The sequence below is a fragment of the Mya arenaria genome, chromosome 6, assembly GCF_026914265.1.
Source record: "Mya arenaria isolate MELC-2E11 chromosome 6, ASM2691426v1".
Lineage (NCBI taxonomy): Eukaryota > Metazoa > Mollusca > Bivalvia > Myida > Myidae > Mya > Mya arenaria.
In genome coordinates, this window is record NC_069127.1 from 32,962,799 (window position 1) to 32,978,689 (window position 15,891).

At 32.2% G+C, this 15,891-nt stretch overlaps 2 protein-coding genes across 10 annotated transcripts; both read right to left on the bottom strand.

The window, feature by feature from the left end:
- Nucleotides 1–701: 701 nt before the first annotated feature.
- Nucleotides 702–2,614, bottom strand: LOC128238639 (baculoviral IAP repeat-containing protein 3-like). Of its 5 annotated transcripts, XR_008261747.1 has the most exons (5): nucleotides 2,325–2,611; nucleotides 2,161–2,201; nucleotides 1,784–1,923; nucleotides 1,466–1,508; nucleotides 702–1,329 (listed from the first exon to the last, which is right to left on the bottom strand). XR_008261747.1 is itself a non-coding variant. In XM_052954759.1 (4 exons), exons 1-4 carry the CDS (start codon nucleotides 2,434–2,436, stop codon nucleotides 1,121–1,123), a joined length of 492 nt encoding a protein of 163 aa, XP_052810719.1. In that variant the 5' UTR covers nucleotides 2,437–2,614; the 3' UTR covers nucleotides 702–1,120. The 5 variants fall into 5 exon arrangements, 2 of the variants coding, with proteins under 2 accessions (XP_052810719.1, XP_052810718.1); XR_008261748.1 differs by having other exon boundaries at nucleotides 1,784–2,201; nucleotides 2,325–2,612; XR_008261749.1 differs by having other exon boundaries at nucleotides 2,161–2,611.
- A 4,808-nt stretch (nucleotides 2,615–7,422) lies between these two features.
- LOC128238562 (baculoviral IAP repeat-containing protein 3-like) lies at nucleotides 7,423–9,342 on the bottom strand. 5 transcript variants are annotated; one of them, XR_008261724.1, is made up of 5 exons: nucleotides 9,048–9,336; nucleotides 8,884–8,924; nucleotides 8,507–8,646; nucleotides 8,190–8,232; nucleotides 7,423–8,053 (listed from the first exon to the last, which is right to left on the bottom strand). XR_008261724.1 is itself a non-coding variant. In XM_052954607.1 (4 exons), exons 1-4 carry the CDS (start codon nucleotides 9,157–9,159, stop codon nucleotides 7,845–7,847), a joined length of 492 nt encoding a protein of 163 aa, XP_052810567.1. In that variant the 5' UTR covers nucleotides 9,160–9,342; the 3' UTR covers nucleotides 7,423–7,844. The 5 variants fall into 5 exon arrangements, 2 of the variants coding, with proteins under 2 accessions (XP_052810567.1, XP_052810565.1); XR_008261725.1 differs by having other exon boundaries at nucleotides 8,507–8,924; nucleotides 9,048–9,337; XR_008261726.1 differs by having other exon boundaries at nucleotides 8,884–9,336.
- Nucleotides 9,343–15,891: the final 6,549 nt, after the last annotated feature.

Sequence of the window (15,891 nt, forward strand, 5' to 3'; positions counted from 1 at the left end):
TCATTATTGTATACTAAAATAGCTGGAAGCGCGCCTGTTAGATTTGCCATGTTCTTAATTGGCTTGATTATTGCCAAACAATAATTTATTTAGCATGGACTCGAATTGGGGAAGTTCCTTTTGTTGTTTGATTGGTGCTGCCTGAGGCAGGTTGTAATATCACCGGTTTTGGGTAGATGGGCGCGCTTTATTGTACTACGCAGAGCTGTTCTGCAGATTGATTTGGGATCTCTAATCATAAAAGTGCTTGGGGTTTACCTGTACGTTTATTATTATTTGTGTTATTGATAAGATTCCTCAAGTTAATGCATACTTTGTTAAGATTTACCTTTTGTGTTTTATCTTTATTAAGGATTGTTGGGATAAGAGTGAGGTTTGTGCACAAAAACTGGTTTAAACCCCCAGTAAATTTACATTTTTCTGACCGTTCCAAGTCGGTAACAATTCTTGATAAACATACCTAATAGTATATAGCATATATGCATTGTGCTGTTTGTAGCGTTTTGTGCTGTTCTTCTATGATTTTATGTTAACTTATATGTCTTTGGCGTTTACCAAGTGCCACTAAACCGGGTTTATGTTTAAACTTTTTGCTACTTAGCTTGTTTCTGCAGCTTTTTGCATAAATATTGTCTTGACATCAGAGTGCCATCGTTTAGTACTGGTGCAGTCATGTAAATGCAAAGAAATTGAACACGACATTATACAGCATATTTTATTAACAATACGTTAAAAACTTCATATTTGCATATTAAATGGACGGAAGTAAACATTGCAAAACATCAAACAACTGTAAAATGTAATATCCCTTTAATCCACAAGATCTGACGACGACGGAAAATGGTGATGTTCCCACGCTTTCCGTGCATCTGTTGAATATATCATCGGTAGATTCACGCTAGGAAAGTCTTTACCGACTCATTAACTGGTTTACTACACACTATTAGTTTTTAAGACATCATGTCTTTGCCTTGAATTTATAACTCTATAAATAAGTGTATTAAAAGCTATTAAACAATACGGTTATACGTCAGGTCACATTAATCCAACGAAACTGAGGACGATGGTCAATGGAGATTCTCATTTATCCGAGGGATTATTGAATAGATCATCACTAGCCTCAACCTAGGAACGTCTTTATCGTCTCCACCACTGGTCTGCTACATACTGGACAGATGGATAAGTTTGATCCACATTGCACGCATGCGGCTAAATGACTACAAGGCAGCAGCAAGATTATCGCCTGTCTCTCTCGACAAACTTTGCATGTAGTTCTTTCCCTTAGTCGATCATTTTGCTCTTCTAGCTGTTCTAGCTCGTCCTCGGTGTCTATGTGGTAAGATAAAATTTATGTTTAATAAAAAATGCGTAAGATTGCTAAACCGTTTAAGTGGGATTTGCATTTTATTCCATTTAAACATTGCATAACTAATTGTATTACTATTTTAAAATGTGTCCAATTCACCTTCTATAGCACCTGATATATCCGGCTCTTCAGCATTAAGATCCTGAAATTTAATAAAAATACGTTTTAGCCAAATATTTGTACTTTTACATTAATATAATGCCCTAGTTAATTGAACCCTTCCCTAAAACAGAACATTTAATATGTACCATATATTGAATACAAGTTTAAGACATCCACGTGAGTATCGTGTTTATTGTGTACATCGAATTTGATCGGTGAGTTTATCACTTGCCATATAAACGATTGTTTCATTTTTTGCATCTGAAAATACGAAGAACAACCATGTTATGTAACATCGCATATGTCGTTTCTTACTTGATGTTCGCCTGCGAGCTCGTTCAGGAAGGCGCACGATGACGTGCAGTTTTTAATATGCTCTGACAGCGGGTCATCATCGGCGTTTAGATATCTTAGCCCAAGACCGCATGCATAACATCGAACAAGGTCGTGGTATCCTGTAGATGCAAATTTAATACTAGTCTAATATTACCTTTCACATATTCGATTTATTTGATAATTTTGATTTAGTTCTAGTAATACCTCATAATAAGCCAATGTTATTTGTTTTTACATACTTACATACTACTTGTAGATATATATCAATTTTAATATTAGGTTTGATGAACTATAAACAGTTCGGTTAAAATATATCTGGGAAGGCAAGTCACGCTTATAAAAGAGTAAAGTCATACGTGTAATACTCCTCTTCTCAGTACCTCGTCGCAATCTTCCACTGAATAATATAATTATAAACACACATTCTTAATGAATCAATTGGCCTTGTTGTGACTAAATTTTCATATCCAGATTTTACTATAAAACAGTATGAAATATATGTTGAAACAATCTAGCTTACCTGTTGCATAAAATCCAGCATTAGCAAGTTTGGAGGAATCAGAAAGGTAGCTCCAGTTGGCGAAGCTTCTAATTCTGTTGTCCAACTCTTTGAAGTCGTTACTTTCTGGCATTTAGTTTGTTTGTAACGTAGTGCACTTTTTTAACACTCGCGTCTATAAATGATACAATCCTTTTAAAGCAGTTATGAATGTATTGAGATCAATCGTCGTATTTAATTGATGCTATGTCAAAAAAGCAAATGTACAATATGAATGTTTGTTTCGTTTTTTCGTTTATATACCTGATCCAGGCCATATGACACGAAGTGGAACAGACCAGAATGATCTAGGCTAAGATAATAATATAAACAAAGTGGCTGGTATTTAGAACGATTTTATGACTCATCGTTTACTATTGAGAACATTATTCTATATTTAGAAATATTACGTGACAATGCTTTTGCGATTTGTTTACAAACATAATTTCTTATATGTAACAGTTCATCTTTAAGATAATGGTTTATTCGATTAAATCGAAAGAGCATTGTTTCAAAATCTCACCATTTAGGCCCAATACAACAAATAACGTTAGAATCAGTCAACGATATATAAAAAAAATAATCACATGTAATGTATATCAAATTGCAAATAGAAATATATTATATTGGGAACCCGCTCTGATTTATTAATAGATGTACTTTCTGATTGCTTTATAATTGTCATACGATCTTGTCAGATTAGCGTTAGGCCAAACACATGTATTCATTTGATATTTTCGAATCAGGTCAATATATTATGCTGTGCCATCTTTTTCATTATTGTAAGATCTTAGAAGCTTAATCACGAGAACTCGAGAAAAACGCATGAGTTTTATTAGTTATCCCTAAGGTACTTTCTGCCGAAGTGGCTTTTTCTACAATTTACTGTACCATATTGATTTTAATTGAAAGAGCATATGTCCTTTTATATACAATCCTTCGCTTCAAATCATGTATATAGTTTAACAAAGTTAGTGTTTGACATTAGTTTATATGCATGCATATATATTACCGTTTATTGCATTAATTTTATCATGGGTCAGGCAAGCATATATCAATAATGTACTGATCGTTATATTTCCTTGAATATACTCTCTCTTGTTAATTGTTTTACATTTAAAATGATATCAGTATAATAAACTGGTTGGTTTGTCTAATTCAAAATTTGTTGAACAAATAAAGTACAATAACAGAACGGAAACGTGACACAAACGTTTAAGTAATATTTAACAAATACAACAACACACAAACATAACATGCCACATTATCTTATCCTTGTTTCTCTTTTTCGCTCCAAGGCCATATGGTCACATAATGGAATGAGACAGACATAATCAAGATAATTTAAGCGCCTTGAAGAGTTCTTAACACTCTCCAAACCCATTTAAAACCCACATAAACCAACTATTAACCGTTAAGTTATTTCAGTAGCGAAACAATCCCAAGATGGGCACTGCCCATGCCTTTTCTTTGCCAGAACCATGAAATGTGTTATGTGAACGAAGTAACGCAATGTAGCCTGTTTATATAACATAATTCATAACTTACAAACACATCCATAGGCTTGTGCAAATATGTGAGTTATGGTTATGTTTATATACCCAGTTTAGAAAAAATAAATATTGGAACTGTTCAAGTTAACTTGGTTGATCGGATAGATACGCAACGTTTGTTATACGATATATTACCAAAACACAGCAAGAGTTAGAGAGAAGACAACATGAAATGGTCATAATCTGAATATTCAGGGGCCATACGTCCAACGTTATGGCTTGTCGATGTAAACAGGTCATACGAGAGCTATACCAACACTTTGTGACAAGCTAAGTATATGAACTGGGGGGTCAAAAAAATAGCGAAAATAACGAAAGATGAATATGCTGGCATGATATGATATTACAATATAATTACAAGATAAGCATTTGTAAAAATAAGAAAAACAAAATAATAGTTTTCATTTGTTATTAAACACATTTAATAATATTTAACAAAAGTACCTTTACATTATAACAAATAAAACTTTTGCATAATATGCAGCGTTCAATGTCTAGCGTAGTGAAACTGCGTGTAACAGGATGAAACGCGTCTCGAAAATTAAGAACATCATGGGAGGGGCCAGTTTTCATTATATGTCTATATGAAAAACTTTCCCTTTAGAAACCATCGGCCCGATTTCAAAATATCTACACAGAAATGGTTCTTGACCCTTTTTCAAAATTATTTATAAGCGGCTTTCCAACAGAATTTACAATACAAACAGAACTGTGTTCTGGGGAGTATTCCAAACACTTAACTGTCGCTTCCCTTCCGGTTCAAAGAGAGATTAAGTTTCGTCCGCAGTCATGGTTTAGTCTAGTAATGGGAAGTCGTCAGCGTACGCCCGCGCACAAAATAAGACCGACAATGCCACCCGTTGACCTATTGACTCCTATTTAAATAATCGGGAACCCCATCTGGCACAAACACGTTTCATAATCGCGTCGTCGATAAGGATCCGATGCATCGAGGTTTTACTTAAATCTGTCAATTGTGCAATTTACCGATCAGATTGCCTCCTATCAGAATATACATGTCCTTTCGTTATGGATACAAACATACACAATGTGCCAGACCTACCCATTGTGAATACCACCAATCTTCACAATAAACCCATTAAGGGATATGATCAAATTGTCCGATGTTAAGTTTTAAAAGTAAGATATTTGAAAATATGTTTCTATGAAAATGAATCTCAGATTAATAAATCTCAGAGCAGCAACGATTTGAAAGTTAATAAAGATAATATGTAAAATGTTCTGTACAAACGGCCCATTGTATGCTTTTCACAGCTGTGAATGATCTTTCTATAAATACATATTGTCATTCCCTCGATGTATAACTAAAGGTCGAATGTCGATTTAAAAATATTTAAATGTTGTGGTCCATGTTGATTGAATGGACGTCATATTGTGTTAAACATGAATATATAACGCGGTAAATGTAGTCATTGTGCTTTTGCAGACATGATTTGACTTGGATTTGGATTGATAAGCAAGAACGCTACAAAGTCGAACGATACGAAGGAAGCTTTTATACGAAACAGTATTTACATATACATTTGACAGAAACATGTTGATGCATTTCATACGATTCTTATGGGAACATCACATTTGGCGACTGATCATGACCACATGAATGGTAATCTAACCCAGTGTGTTCGGTTTTTATAATCTTATGTGGAAACTTTCTTAAACATAACACAATAGTGAAAATTATGTAAACAGAAAATTTTCTATTTCCATATTTCATTTGATATCAAAAGGCAGGTAAATATCATAAATCCCTACTTCGAAATCCAGGTATTGGCATGGTAATACTTTCACCTTGAAATGACTATGCCGTGCTTAATGTCCCCTGCCATATGAAAGAACATTTAACATAAGCAATATTCATATCAACACACATTCCTTGAACTTTAGGAGGAAGAGTATACTTATGTTTCAAAATTAAACTAAAAATGAAAAGTATGTATAAAAATCAGTGTTACTCGATGTACTTATCGAAATGTTTCCAATACCTGATCATGTATGAAGTTGTCATTTGTAGTGAGGGCAAGGAGAGAAATGACAGGTTAGGGCCGGAATTGATAAACATTGTAAGTCATTTTCTGTCTTTAGTCACTTTCTTAAGTTAAGTATCTCACTTATCATATGATACAATTGCTTTATGACATCTAAAATACTTTTTGTCATTGATCTGATTTAAAAACACTCTTTCATGTAAAAAATACTATAGTTTTCTTTTAATGTTACTACGAAAATACTCGGAATTTAACTTAAGTTAAGAAATGACATAATACTTTGTTTTATGAATACCTCTCCAGAGCTAGAGGGTAGACTTCGGAGGTCATTTACTGTTTCGTAGCACTTGATCAGAATATAGGTTTGGACATGTTTTAAGATTGTAGAGATATCTGGTCCGTGACGTCTTTTGATTTTTATTGAGGAGTTTGGGTAGACATTAGTCTAAAAGAATGTAGTTTGTCATGTGTCGCTTGTGATTACGGACAATTGAATATCATATGGAGGACTTTACAAGCTTAATGGTTGGCAAAATGCGGTTTGTGTTGCAATGTGTTGCAATGTTTTGCCGCGATTACGTATTATGTTATGCATTAAAAACTTTTTGCCATAAAAAAGGGTAAATTCAGCGAATGATAAACACACAATTGGTTTCGTCTAAATAATACCTTATGTGTATTTGGTGTATTTGGCACGCATTTGGTGGTTTGATTAAAAGTCTTTACATCGACCCTTGGATTTTTGGCTGATTGCTGCCTAAATAAAATAAATTGGTGTCATGAAAGGCTTAGCCCAGCTCGGGTTTGTTACATTATTGTATGCTAAAATAGCTGGAAGCGCGCCTGTTAGATTTGGCATGTTCTTAATTGGCTTGATTATTGCCAAACAATAATTTATTTAGCATGGACTCGAATTGGGGAAGTTCCTTTTGTTGTTTGATTGGTGCTGCCTGAGGCAGGTTGTAATATTACCGGTTTTTGAGTAGATGGGCGCGCTTTATTGTACTACGCAGAGCTGTTCTAAGTATTCTGCAGATTGATTTGGGATCTCTAATCATAGAAGTACTTGGGGTTTACCTGTACGTTTTTTTATTATTTGTTTTATTGATAAGATTCCTCAAGTTAATGCATACTTTGATAAAATTTACCTTTTGTGTTTTATCTTTATTAAGGATTGTTGGGATAAGAGTAAGGTTTGTGCACAAAAACTGGTTTAAACCCCCAGTAAATTTACATTTTTCTGACCGTTCCAAGTCGGTAACAATTCTTGATAAACATACCTAATAGTATATAGTATATATGCATTGTGCTGTTTGTAGCGTTTTGTGCTGTTCTTCTATGATTTTATGTTAACTTATATGTCTTTTGCGTTTACCAAGTGCCACTAAACCGGGTTTATGTTTAAACTTTTTGCTACTAAGCTTGTTTCTGCAGCTTTTTGCATAAATATTGTCTTGACATCAGAGTGCCATCGTTTAGTACTGGTGCAGTCATGTAAATGCAAAGAAATTGAACACGACATTATACAGCATATTTTATTAACAATACGTTAAAAACTTCATATTTGCATATTAAATGGACGGAAGTAAACATTGCAAAACATCAAACAACTATAAAATGTAAGGTCCCTTTAATCCACAAGATCTGACGACGACGGAAAATGTTGATGTTCCCACGCTTTCCGTGCATCTGTTGAATAGATCATCGGTAGATTCACACTAGGAAAGTCTTTACCGACTCATTAACTGGTTTGCTACACACTATTAGTTTTTAAGACATCATGTCTTTGCCTTGAATTTATAACTCTATAAATAAGTGTATTAAAAGCTATTAAACAATACGGTTATACGTCAGGTCACATTAATCCAACGAAACTGAGGACGATGGTCAATGGAGATGTTCTCATTTTATCCGAGGGATTATTGAATAGATCATCACTAGCCTCAACCTAGGAACGTCTTTATCGTCTGCACCACTGGTCTGCTACATACTGGACAGATGGATAAGTTTGATCCACATTGCACGCATGCGGCTAAATGACTACAAGGCAGCAGCAAGATTATCGCCTGTCTCTCTCGACAAACTTTGCATGTAGTTCTTTCCCTTAGTCGATCATTTTGCTCTTCTAGCTGTTCTAGCTCGTCCTCGGTGTCTATGTGGTAAGATAAAATTTATGTTTAATAAAAAATGCGTAAGATTGCTAAACCGTTTAAGTGGGATTTGCATTTTATTCCATTTAAACATTGCATAACTAATTGTATTACTATTTTAAAATGTGTCCAATTCACCTTCTATAGCACCTGATATATCCGGCTCTTCAGCATTAAGATCCTGAAATTTAATAAAAATACGTTTTAGCCAAATATTTGTACTTTACATTAATATAATGCCCTAGTTAATTGAACCCTTCCCTAAAACAGAACATTTAATATGTACCATATATTGAATACAAGTTTAAGACATCCACGTGAGTATCGTGTTTATTGTGTACATCGAATTTGATCGGTGAGTTTATCACTTGCCATATAAACGATTGTTTCATTTTTTGCATCTGAAAATACGAAGAACAACCATGTTATGTAACATCGCATATGTCGTTTCTTACTTGATGTTCGCCTGCGAGCTCGTTCAGGAAGGCGCACGATGACGTGCAGTTTTTAATATGCTCTGACAGCGGGTCATCATCGGCGTTTAGATATCTTAGCCCAAGACCGCATGCATAACATCGAACAAGGTCGTGGTATCCTGTAGATGCAAATTTAATACTAGTCTAATATTACCTTTCACATATTCGATTTATTTGATAATTTTGATTTAGTTCTAGTAATACCTCATAATAAGCCAATGTTATTTGTTTTTACATACTTACATACTACTTGTAGATATATATCAATTTTAATATTAGGTTTGATGAACTATAAACAGTTCGGTTAAAATATATCTGGGAAGGCAAGTCACGCTTATAAAAGAGTAAAGTCATACGTGTAATACTCCTCTTCTCAGTACCTCGTCGCAATCTTCCACTGAATAATATAATTATAAACACACATTCTTAATGAATCAATTGGCCTTGTTGTGACTAAATTTTCATATCCAGATTTTACTATAAAACAGTATGAAATATATGTTGAAACAATCTAGCTTACCTGTTGCATAAAATCCAGCATTAGCAAGTTTGGAGGAATCAGAAAGGTAGCTCCAGTTGGCGAAGCTTCTAATTCTGTTGTCCAACTCTTTGAAGTCGTTACTTTCTGGCATTTAGTTTGTTTGTAACGTAGTGCACTTTTTTAACACTCGCGTCTATAAATGATACAATCCTTTTAAAGCAGTTATGAATGTATTGAGATCAATCGTCGTATTTAATTGATGCTATGTCAAAAAAGCAAATGTACAATATGAATGTTTGTTTCGTTTTTTCGTTTATATACCTGATCCAGGCCATATGACACGAAGTGGAACAGACCAGAATGATCTAGGCTAAGATAATAATATAAACAAAGTGGCTGGTATTTAGAACGATTTTATGACTCATCGTTTACTATTGAGAACATTATTCTATATTTAGAAATATTACGTGACAATGCTTTTGCGATTTGTTTACAAACATAATTTCTTATATGTAACAGTTCATCTTTAAGATAATGGTTTATTCGATTAAATCGAAAGATCATTGTTTCAAAATCTCACCATTTAGGCCCAATACAACAAATAACGTTAGAATCAGTCAACGATATATAAAAAAAATAATCACATGTAATGTATATCAAATTGCAGATAGAAATATATTATATTGGGAACCCGCTCTGATTTATTAATAGATGTACTTTCTGATTGCTTTATAATTGTCATACGATCTTGTCAGATTAGCGTTAGGCCAAACACATGTATTCATTTGATATTTTCGAATCAGGTCAATATATTATGCTGTGCCATCTTTTTCATTATTGTAAGATCTTAGAAGCTTAATCACGAGAACTCGAGAAAAACGCATGAGTTTTATTAGTTATCCCTAAGGTACTTTCTGCCGAAGTGGCTTTTTCTACAATTTACTGTACCATATTGATTTTAATTGAAAGAGCATATGTCCTTTTATATACAATCCTTCGCTTCAAATCATGTATATAGTTTAACAAAGTTAGTGTTTGACATTAGTTTATATGCATGCATATATATTACCGTTTATTGCATTAATTTTATCATGGGTCAGGCAAGCATATATCAATAATGTACTGATCGTTATATTTCCTTGAATATACTCTCTCTTGTTAATTGTTTTACATTTAAAATGATAACAGTATAATAAACTGGTTGGTTTGTCTAATTCAAAATTTGTTGAACAAATAAAGTACAATAACAGAACGGTTCTGATTATTTTGATAATCGCACTTCACATGTATTTAAAAACACGCCTGTTGTGGCTATTTATCATTTAAACCCTTGTACGTTTACAAAGACCTTTGTACTACATATGTATGTATATATATATATATATATATATATATATATATATATATATATATATATGTGTATATATATATATACATATACAGTTCAATACTTAAACCACTGTATAACATGTAACTAATACTACGTGACTGTCTATGTCTGTTAACTGTGGCGATTGTTTATTGAGGCGAATAATCCCCTCCACATTAGTATACAGCAATGAATGTTTATACGTCTATACTTTGTTAGATAAGGGCATTATTATTATATTGTACGCTTACTTGTTCGTTGCTATACGCTTAATTGAATTTTTTCAAACGATAGCATACACTAATGTGGCGCATGGCGCATTCACAAGCATTAATTGTTGTATCATTATTATTGAAATAATTATATTTGTACAACAATACACGTTTCAGCGTGTTCTACGTATTCGTCCATTGACAAGATGGTTTTTTGATAGATGTCTAAATGCAATATTTCTATACATACTAATTCTACTTCGCTTTTTGAAGTATTGTTTGTTTCTGTTGTGTATTAGAAATAATTGTTTGTATGGTGCCTTTTTTGCACTTCTTATCCTTACGCATTTGTTTACGATAAGAATGTACTTCGGGCTTTCATCATATTACTTCCTTTTTTCAGTTTAGAAATCTGTCAAACAACGATTTCTTTTTTCTCTCTCTTAAATCATCTATATTTAGGAATATCCTTATATAATGCAACACAGACAAAGAATCATTCATATTATATCTCTTAACGTTCAAGGTTTAAGGGATAGTAGTAAACGCGCCCGTTTAATTCAATGGTTAAAGAACCAAAAAGCAGATATAGCCTTTCTACAAGAAACACATTTTACTGATAATATCGACAAAATAATTAAAAATGAATTCATTGGGTGGACTCTTATAAATAGTTATGGTGAATCGAATAGTAAGGGTTGTTCAATATTGATAAAAAATGAACTTCAAATAAATATTTTGAACTACGTAAGCGATATACAAGGCAGATATACTTTACTCAATTTAGACATATTTGATAATACATACACATTAGTGAACTTATATGCCCCAAATGGTAAAAAAGAAAGAAATGACTTTTATACCAAATTATCAAATATCATATATGAAAATAGTTCAGGTATTAAGATTATTGGGGGTGATTATAATGACACATTAACAATTAGCGATCGAATAAGCAAGTCACAAAAGACCGAGATCAATACAGTTAAAAACCTATCGAATTTAATCAAAACGCATAAATTGTGTGATATTTGGAGATTACTTAATCCAGAGAAACAACAATTTACTTGGAGGCGTAAAAATGATATTGAGAAAAGTAGAATAGATTTCTGGCTAATTGAGCATAACTTTGTACCCCAAATATATTCCACAGATATAAGACCTGCCATCATAAAAACAACGGATCATATGGCTATCTCAATGAAAATCAAAATACCTAATAAACGAGGTCCTGGGTATTGGAAAGTTAATAATTCTCTCCTTCAAAATAATGAGTACAAAACTATTATCGGCATTTCTTTAGATACCATCATTCAACAAGATATTAAACCTCAAATAAAATGGGAAATTTGTAAAATAGAAATTAGAAATCGAACAGTTGAATTTTCGAAACAACAATCGCGAACTAGCCATAACCGCCTGAATGAATTAGAAAAAGAACTTAAAATATTATATGAATCGAATGAAAATCACCCAGATGTTGAAATTTCCGCACGTATTATTTTAATTGAAGGAGAAATAAAAGAAATATATAAAAATAAAGCCATAGGCGCACAGATACGGTCAAAGGTAGATTTTATTGAAAAAGGAGAAAGTAATTCAAAATATTTCTTAAATCTTGAAAAATCACGTCAAAGTAAGAAAGTCATTAATTCACTCAAGATTGATGGGGCCAGAATACTTATAACTCAAGATATACTCAATGCAGAAGTCGAATTTTATAAGAATTTATACACATCAAACTTTAAAAACGACGAACATTATAACCAGTATTTAAATGATATCGAATTAGATTTAACATTGGATTCAAAATTAGCCGATAATTGTGAGGGAGAAATTTCTTATGAAGAAGCTACAAGAGCACTTAATGATATGAAACTTAACAAAAGTCCTGGACTCGATGGTCTTACGGTAGAGTTTTATCAAACGTTTTGGCATTTAATTGGAGACCTAGTTATTTCAGCCTTAAATGAGAGTTATGAAAAAGGTGAATTATCTTTTACTCAAAAACAAAGTGTATTTTCGCTATTATATAAAAAAGGAGACCCAGAAAATCTTGAAAACTGGCGACCTATTTCTCTCTTAAATATTGATTATAAGTTAGCAGCAAAGGTATTAGCAAAACGACTTCAATCCGTTTTACCAAGCATCATAAGTCAAGACCAACAAGGATACATAAAAAATAGAAATATATGTTTTAACATTAGGCAAATAGATGATATAATTGATTATACGGATTTAACTGATTTAGACGGTGCTATTCTATTTTTAGATTTTAAAAAAGCTTTTGATACAGTCGAGTGGCCTTTCCTGTTCGAAATTTTGAATAAATATGGATTTAAACCCTCCTTTCTTAATTGGGTGAAAACTCTGTATTGTAACATAACATCAAAAATTGCAAACAACGGATGGATCACAAACTCATTTAGACTACAACGTGGTGTACGGCAAGGTTGTCCTCTTTCTGCGTTGCTTTTTATTATAGTAGCTGAAGTCTTATCAACACAGTTAAGAAAATGTGAAAATTATGAAGGTATAAAAATTCAAGGGAAACATCTTAAAGTTACTCAACTCGCTGATGACACAACTGTCTTTTTAAAAAATCACAATGAAATACCAATTGTTCTTGATATAATCGATCAGTTTGGAAATTATTCTGGACTGAAACTAAATAGGGAAAAAACCCAAGGCCTTTGGATTGGCAAATCAAAAAATAATATAAGTAATATTATGAATAACATAAAGTTTACGTCAAGATACGTTAAATCACTTGGAGTATATTTTGGAAATGATAAACATGAATGTATAAATTTAAGCTGGAATGAAAAAATAGATAAATGTAAACAATTGATAAATAATTGGAATAAAAGAAATCTAACTGTCTTTGGCAAAATAACTGTTATAAAATCTTTACTTTTTCCAAAACTTGTATATCTTGCTCAAAATATAGTAACGTCTGATTCAATTATAAAGACTATAAACTCCATGGTTTTTGAATTTCTTTGGAGTGGAAAAAAAGATAAAATCAAGCGCAAAACAGTTATGGGAAACAGACTTGAAGGTGGTTTAGAGATGCCAGATTTTGAATATTATTCTAAAACAATGACATTAAAATGGGTGATTAATCTGACTAATACAGTTGATGCAAATTGGAAAATTATACCATCAGTAATATTAGACCAATTTGGAAAGAATTTTCTTATTTTTCATATGAACTTAGACTCCATTAAGTCTTTACCTATTAAAACAAACAAAATCACACTGTTCTATAAGCATTTGTTATTAATATGGATTCAGTTTAATCAACTTCCAGTTAATCAAACGAAAACACCCAAAAGTTACTTCAATATTAGAAAAGAAATAATATGGGGTAATAAACTCATAAAAATAAAAAATAAAAGTCTTCTATTTAAGAATTGGATTGATTCCAACATACTATACATAAACGATATTCTTTCGAATTCGGGCAACTTAGACGCTAATTGTATTCTTGATAAGCTAAAAAATAAACAAAATTGGATTGCAGAAGTAAATATTTTAAAACAAGCAATTTCTAACACTTGGAAAGAAACTCTTACATCGGATATATCTACAAAAACAAACGTCAATCCAAAATTACTAATAAGTATCCAAAATAAACCTTTTAAAGATATGACGAATAAGCAAATATATCAAATATATATAAAGCAATTTTATGAAAAGCCTTACATTCATGGTTATTGGGATCGGCGGTTGCAAGAGCATATTTGCTGGAACTCTTGGTACTATATTGTTCATAAGTCCATTGTGGATAATAAAGTAAAACAATTTAAAATAAAGTTATTGCATAATCTTGTAGCAACGAATTTTAAATTTATTTACTTGGAAATTGAAGGATTGCCCTTTATGTATTTATTGTAATGAAGTAGAAGACTACGAACACTTCTTTATTAAATGTCCATTTTTGACAACTTTCTGGAATGATATACATGATATCTTTAAAAGATGCGGAATACAGAAAGAAATTAAGAATTTAAGATATATAGTAATAGGTTACAAAATCAACCAAAAAGAGTATAATATTGTAAACATTGTTTTAAGTCAGATTGCCTATTGCATCTATAAGACCTACTTTATTTGTGAAAGGAGATCCAAACCGATACATATTATGTACCATTTATATAATGATTTGAAAGTTCTTCAAACTCACTTGAACAATAAAAGCATTTCTAAACGCTTTTTAAACGATTTTGTTAATAAAATTACAATATAATGTTAAGGTATTTTCAAAATGTTTAATATTTACCTCAATTGTTAAATGATATTGTTCCACTTCGATATATATACTTATATATATTGTATGTAATGTTCGTTTTATAAAATAAAAGTGACAGATTTAAAAAAAAAAAAAAACAATAACAGAACGGAAACGTGACACAAACGTTTAAGTAATATTTAACAAATACAACAACACACAAACATAACATGCCACATTATCTTATCCTTGTTTCTCTTTTTCGCTCCAAGGCCATATGGTCACATAATGGAATGAGACAGACATAATCAAGATAATTTAAGCGCCTTGAAGAGTTCTTAACACTCTCCAAACCCATTTAAAACCCACATAAACCAACTATTAACCGTTAAGTTATTTCAGTAGCGAAACAATCCCAAGATGGGCACTGCCCATGCCTTTTCTTTGCCAGAACCATGAAATGTGTTATGTGAACGAAGTAACGCAATGTAGCCTGTTTATATAACATAATTCATAACTTACAAACACATCCATAGGCTTGTGCAAATATGTGAGTTATGGTTATGTTTATATACCCAGTTTAGAAAAAAATAATATTGGAACTGTTCAAGTTAACTTGGTTGATCGGATAGATACGCAACGTTTGTTATACGATATATTACCAAAACACAGCAAGAGTTAGAGAGAAGACAACATGAAATGGTCATAATCTGAATATTCAGGGGCCATACGTCCAACGTTATGGCTTGTCGATGTAAACAGGTCATACGAGGGCTATACCAACACTTTGTGACAAGCTAAGTATATGAACTGGGGGGTCAAAAAAATAGCGAAAATAACGAAAGATGAATATGCTGGCATGATATGATATTACAATATAATTACAAGATAAGCATTTGTAAAAATAAGAAAAACAAAATAATAGTTTTCATTTGTTATTAAACACATTTAATAATATTTAACAAAAGTACCTTTACATTATAATAAATAAAACTTTTGCATAATATGCAGCGTTCAATGTCTGGCGTAGTGAAACTGCGTGTAACAGGATGAAACGCGTCTCGAAAA

Coding starts and splice junctions, on each gene's coding strand:
- LOC128238639 (XM_052954758.1), bottom strand. CDS start 2,436: ATGCCAGAAAGTAACGACTTCAAAGAGTTGGACAACAGAATTAGAAGC. Junction 1,924..2,324: donor TGCTGGATTTTATGCAACAG/GTAAGCTAGATT, acceptor TTGCATCTACAG/GATACCACGACCTTGTTCGA. Junction 1,509..1,783: donor AGCTCGCAGGCGAACATCAA/GTAAGAAACGAC, acceptor ATTAAATTTCAG/GATCTTAATGCTGAAGAGCC.
- LOC128238562 (XM_052954605.1), bottom strand. CDS start 9,159: ATGCCAGAAAGTAACGACTTCAAAGAGTTGGACAACAGAATTAGAAGC. Junction 8,233..8,506: donor AGCTCGCAGGCGAACATCAA/GTAAGAAACGAC, acceptor ATTAAATTTCAG/GATCTTAATGCTGAAGAGCC. Junction 8,054..8,189: donor TATATCAGGTGCTATAGAAG/GTGAATTGGACA, acceptor CTTACCACATAG/ACACCGAGGACGAGCTAGAA.